Source organism: Bos taurus, chromosome 23 (genome assembly GCF_002263795.3).
Source record: "Bos taurus isolate L1 Dominette 01449 registration number 42190680 breed Hereford chromosome 23, ARS-UCD2.0, whole genome shotgun sequence".
Lineage (NCBI taxonomy): Eukaryota > Metazoa > Chordata > Mammalia > Artiodactyla > Bovidae > Bos > Bos taurus.
In genome coordinates, this window is record NC_037350.1 from 15,411,967 (window position 1) to 15,417,966 (window position 6,000).

At 59.8% G+C, this 6,000-nt stretch overlaps 1 protein-coding gene across 7 annotated transcripts in view; it reads left to right on the plus strand.

Annotated features, from left to right (window-relative positions):
• The window catches only part of FOXP4 (forkhead box P4), a 50,873-nt gene extending 45,410 nt beyond the window's left edge, over positions 1 to 5,463 (plus strand). For 6 of the 7 annotated variants that reach the window (XM_059880340.1, XM_005223436.5, XM_005223441.5 and 3 more), the window contains 4 exons: positions 1,086 to 1,207; positions 2,592 to 2,658; positions 2,996 to 3,165; positions 3,584 to 5,458. In XM_059880340.1, the coding sequence (XP_059736323.1) occupies positions 1,086 to 1,207; positions 2,592 to 2,658; positions 2,996 to 3,165; positions 3,584 to 3,731 (507 nt within the window). In that variant the 3' untranslated portion in view covers positions 3,732 to 5,458. Of the gene's footprint in view, positions 1 to 1,085; positions 1,208 to 2,591; positions 2,659 to 2,995; positions 3,166 to 3,583 lie in introns of all 7 variants that reach the window. The other variant, NM_001205524.1, reaches the window with a different exon arrangement.
• Positions 5,464 to 6,000: the final 537 nt, after the last annotated feature.

Sequence of the window (6,000 nt, forward strand, 5' to 3'; positions counted from 1 at the left end):
GGTAACAGGGGCAGGGACGGCTGGGGGTGTGAAGCTGAAAGAGGAGAGCGGGGGACAGGAGTGAGGGACGTGGCGGGTGGTGGCGGATGGATTAGGGCCCTAGACCAGGCTCCCAGGGTGCGATTTGGGCCAAGCGCCCTGCCCCGACCCAAGTGTCCTACAAACCAGATGACCTCAATTCCTGAAGTTATCCTGCTGGGAGGAGGTGGGACTGCCAAGGTGACTTTTCTTCTTTTCCTTCCTTTTCCTGCTGTACAGCCACTAAACTCAGAGGCTCCTTTCTCCCAGCTTCTTTATGTTAACAAGCATGCAGTAGGCCCCTACTGTATACCTCGTGCTCTCAATAAGCTATGTGTTCTGAGCCAGAGGGCTTCTCTGGTGCCCCAGTGGTAAAGGATCCACCTGCCAATGCAGGAGAATGCATGTTCGATCTCTGGGTGGGGAAGATCCCCTGGAGAAGGAAATGGCAACCCACTCCAGTATTCTTAACTGGAAAATCCCATGAACCTGAGGAGCCTGGCAGGCAACAGTCCATGGGGGTCACACAACTGAGTGGCTAAACAATAACAGTCTAAGCCACAGCCCAGAGTCAAGGCTCCCATGCTCCAGGGGGATAGAGGAAGTTGCAGCAAGGCTTCCTGAGTTATTCCTAAGACTTTTGAAGCTTAATGGAGACTGTGTGTGTGCCTGAGCTACGATGTCCCAGGCTCACTGAGGGGCCAGGGCCTGAATGGGCTCTTGTGTTCTTCAGAAGCCCCAACGACTGCATGCATCTGCTTGATGATGGTGGGAAAATGGGTTATTGCTAACGAGGTGTCAGTCACCTGGTAGACAGAGTTTTCTAAAATGTGGTGGGGAGCAGACGATACAGTGGGCCGGCGGCAGCGAGGGATACCGGGGACTCCCGGCTCCAAGGGCAGAAAGGGGCCTTCCCTCTGCTCCGGCTGCGTCGTCTCCTCCTGCCCACCCGCTGCCGCTTGTCACTGGGCCGGGGAAGGTGCGACCTGAGAACCCTCCTGCCTGTGCTCCCCCGCATGGAGGAGGGGCCCCCTCTGAGCATCTGCTTCCTGTCCCTGTACCCCCAGAATGCAGTGCGACACAACCTCAGCCTGCACAAGTGCTTCGTGCGCGTGGAGAACGTCAAGGGTGCCGTGTGGACTGTGGACGAGCGGGAGTACCAGAAACGAAGACCGCCAAAGATGACGGGGTGCGTGGGCCACCCCCCATACCTCCCCAGGGCGCCTCCACGCACCAGAGCCTTCCTGCCGTGGGGGAGGGCGGGGAGAAATGAGGCCACAGGGGCCCAGGAGAGCCCGGAGTCTGGAAGTGACAGGTGATTCAGGGAGAGGACATTTCAGTCTTCTGCTTCTGACCAAGGGAGGAGCTGAGAGGAACCGGGGATCAGGGTGTGGGCAGGTGGCGACCAGCGTGGCCATTGACAAAGGGGCTGCCATCCCCAGAGCCACTCTTATCACAAGATGAGCCAAACCTGTGAGATCCCTGGGCCCCACTTCTTCATTTGTTACAGGGAGAGGAGGCCCAGAGAGAGCAAGGGGCTGGAAGGCAGTCGCCCAGCAGATCCCTGGCAGAGCTGGGTCTCTGATCTCTCCCACGTAGCGCTCTGAGTGGAGACTGAGGAGCCTGGGAGAGGGTCAGAGCTTCCTCTTTCAGCTTCCCTTCCAGCACCGCCACCTTCCACCCCAGACATCTCACGTGGGCCTGCCTGTGCTTCTTGGGCCAGAGGCCTATGGGGAGGCAGAGAGAGGTGTGAAGCAAGTTGGATATATATCTGTGGGTGCCTGTACCCCTCAAAGATTTCTTCTCCCAGACAAGAGCCTCTTTACCTTCAGGCGGAAGTGGGGGCTGGGGCAGGGTTGGGATTCAAAATGAACCACACCCCTTCTGAGTGCCCTCACGTGCCAGTCCCAACACTTGAAATCTTTATGTCCCATTTTCACCCTGGAATCAGAAGACCTAGGCTCTAATTATACCTCTATTTCTCCCCAGCTCTGTGACACTGGGCCAGTTTCTTAACCTCTCTGAGACACTCTAAACTGGGGGTAGTCACTGTGGAAGGATGGCCTTAAGCCATTGCTTTTCCTGACCCAACTCTTGGAGCACTTTTTTGTATAGAAAAGCCTGTGGTGTAGAGCATGTGGGGACAGGCTGAGCACACAGCATACTAGATGTCCCCAAATTCAGGATGGCAGGAAAGTGGATTTTACAGAAAGGGGTCTGTGGAGGCTATCACTCAGACCTTGTCGGACAGCAGGAAATCTAAACTGAGGAGAAAAGCTACTGGGCTGCCTGGCATGGAGAAAGGGAAGAATCTCTGTCCCACTCATCAGCTCGGAGGCTCTGGGCGTGTTCCAGGGTCTCTAGGAGCCCAGGCAGCTCTCCTGTGAAGGCGGCTCTTGGTTCCTGCTGCTTCAGGTCAGCAGGAGGGCTGAACAAGATGGGCACGGCCGACTATGACCTCCAGGATAGTGAACGGGACCTCCCCTGGCACAGAGCAGGCCCTCAGTTAGGGTCAAGGCCTGAGTGAGGAGTAAGCCAATGAATGAAGCAGACATGCCTTCTCTCTCCTCCAGGAGCCCTACCTTGGTGAAGAACATGATCTCGGGCCTCAGTTACGGAACACTTAACGCCAGCTACCAGGTAGTGGACTGGTCACCTTCCCTCCAGCTCGCTGGCCTCAGAAGAGAGCCTCCCCCATCCTCTCTGGCAGAGACATGGGGCACAGGGCAGGGAGGTTGGCATAGATAGGCAATGGAGTCTCCTGCCCTGGCTTGTCCCTGTGTTGCGGGGGGGGTCCTCTGTCTCCCTGGAGGGTAATACGTCAAGCCCGGGTTCTCCGCAAAGCTGAGAGGCAGGTCAGGGTCAGAGGTAGGAGCACCGGAGATCTGCCAGGGCGCAGATCTCCCAAGGGCTGGGGAAGGGACATCACCTGACCAGGTGGAGCCCACTGATGGGCCTCCACTTCTGTACCCTCCAGGCTGCCCTGGCCGAGAGCAGTTTTCCCCTCCTCAACAGCCCCGGCATGCTGAACCCTGGCTCCGCCAGCAGCCTCCTGCCCCTCGGCCACGACGACGCGGGTGCCCCCGTGGAGCCGCTGCCTAGCAACGGCAGCAGCAGCCCGCCTCGCCTCTCCCCACCCCAGTACAGGTGAGGCTGCGGCGCGGACCCCAGCCCACCCCAGTGCCCCCCCAAACCTTGGGAAGGTGTGATCTTGTTCCTCTGCAGCTGGGATCCCCATCTTGTCACCTCTGGTCCAGCTCTTCCCAGGACCGGTGGCCCCACGCTCTCCTCATGACTCCCCACCCCCATCCTCTTTTTTATTTCCCTCCCTCCTCCATCCTTTCTCATCTCCCTTCCTCTCTCCTTCTCAACCAAGGACCGTCTCTGTCCATCCCGACACCTCCTTTCCTTTGAAGAGAGCCCTGGGGGAGACCAGACTGATGTCAGCCCTCAGTCGCTCAGAAATGAGGAGCTCCTGGGGAGACACCCAGATTCTGGATGCATTTGGGGTGGGAGCGGGCAGGGGAAGGCCCCCCGGGTGTCCACATCACCCCTCCCATCACAGCCACCAGGTACAGGTGAAAGAGGAGCCGGCTGAGGCTGAGGAGGACAGACGGCCCGGGCCCCCCATGGGGCCCCCCAACCCCAGCACCGCAGGGCCTCCAGAAGACAGGGACCTGGAGGAGGAGCTGCCGGGAGAAGAACTGTCCTAAGGGCCTCCAGGGGCAGGGGTGAGACCCCGCCTTCGGGAACAGGCCCCACTTACCCCCACGCCCCGCCCCGCCCAACCTCAAGGCACTTCCGGGACTCAGATGGGGGGGCTGGGCCAGCAACTCCCTAGGTGACCTGACTGACCTATGACACTCGGGGGCAGGGACGGTCCGCCCCGCACCCCGAGGGGACACAGAATCCCTGGTCTGGGACCGGCAGAGGACACGGAGGGCCCAGACCCCTCCTCAGACCCCCCCCCAACATCTGAATTTCACGCCCCTTGCCCCCAACCACCAGCAGCATCAGGGCCCTCCTCCCCCACCAGCTCGCCCCTACAGGGCTGCTCAGCGCCTTGGAGACCCGCAGGCGGGGCTAAGCCACCCTCTCAAACCCAGGGCACTGCACCCCTGGCTCTGGCTGTGTGGTCTGGCCAGAGGCCCCCACCTCCTCCATCTGTGCTCCCTTCCACCATCTTGTCCGTACTGTGAAGAACTAACTAACTCCATCCCGACTCCTTCCCCTGCCCTGGCCTGGGTCAGAGCAGCTAAATCTCAGAGCAGCCCCAGGAGAAACCAGCCCCCTCAGCTCTGCCTGTTCAGAAGCCACAGCTAGTGGGGGGGCGGCGGGGTGGACAAGTTCCGGGGTGGAGGGAGAGAACCTGGATTGGGGGCGGGTCCGTGGAAGCAGGGCGCCCGGCTCCAGGCTGAAGCAGGCCTCCATCCCTGTTGGCTGGCTGCTGCCCCTCACGCCAGGAAGCACAGGAAGAGGCCTGTGCCCGGTGGACTCGTGGAGGTGGAGCCGAGCTACCTTTGAGGCTGGAGTCAGGCCTAGGTGTTGCCGGGGCTGCAGGAAAGCATCTGCCTCCGTCCCGGGAAAAGGCCAGGCTGAAAGCGGGTGGGCAGGCGGGCGGGATGAATATGGTGGCTGCTGTGACCCAACCGGTCACTCCCACCCCAGCCTTCAGGTCCCCCATTGCAGTCTTCCCCCACCCACCCCCAACCCTGCACCCCTCAGTTACACGGATGACCAAAGACCTTTCTTATGCCGGAAGCAAAAACCAAAACTTTTTGTTGGCTTTTTCCTTTGTCGCCTCCCACATCCCCTGCTCCTCATGCCCACCCCAGCCCCAGGCTGGAAGCCCTCCCCGATTTAAGTTATTGTTTTAAACCAAAGTTTACAGTGTCTGTTGGTGGCCAAGACCCCCTCTCTCCACCCCCGCCCCAAGGACCCTGGGACTCAGTAGAAGCTGGCGGCCCTGCGCACCTCCCCTCTGCTCCAGTCCAGCAGAGGGGAGGAGACTTCCGCCCTCAGCTCCCCCTGCAGGGTTCTCGTCCCCTTGGGCCATGGGCACGGGGAGCCCTCCTCCCAACCCTGGGCTGCTTCCTGGGGGCTCTCCTGACCCCCCTCTCCAGGACCAAGTTCCGCATCACACTGGGAGTGTGGATTCCAGCGAAGGAGCTGGAAAAAAAAGTGAGACTCTCTCCACAGACCCCCTATGGGGGACCCCAACTTAAGGCCAAGGACTGGGTGTGTTTGATGCTTACACAACACCCCAGGCCAGGCCCCTCTGCTGAGAAGACTCCGTGGACTATTTCCCAAGAAACCCCCACGTACACCCCTTCACAAGCCACCCTTCCCAAGAGGCAGGGGGCCCTCCGCCCCCTCCCCTATGTACTCCCCACCTGTGTTCTGTTTGACCAGCACAGAAATATTAAACGTCCTCTCTTCACTGGGCCCTGCGTGTGTCAGCAAGGGAGGGGAGGACGCTCTGGGCAGCGGGGGCTCCTGGAGGGGCGCTTGCTGCAAGTGCGGAAGTGGACCGAGCCCCAGCACCAGCGTCTCCGCCTCCATGATCGTTGACAGCTTTGTTCCAGCTCCTCTCCGCTCCACCTGGCTCCCTTTTCATCTGGGGAATTTTCTCTGAAACCAGGTCTCCATCATTATGTTTTCTCCCAAAGTCACAACTACTGGGCCTGGTTCCTTCATGGGTTTGAAATCCAAGTTTTCCTGCCTGGACGTTTTCACTGGGCAGTAGATTTCCTCCTGGGATCCAGAGGGTTCTTGCTGCAGAAGCACTTGCCTGGGAAGCCCTCTGGGCCCATCACCCATGGGTGGAGGCTACCTGGATAGGTGTGTGTAGGGGAGGGAGTGGCATTGAGATGTTTGTCCACCACTGTGCCGTGTAAGCGCTTGTAAGTGTAGACTCGGGTCAAAAAAGGGGTTATTGCAGCCCATGGAAAAGGACACCGGACAGCTGGGGGAGGGAAGGAA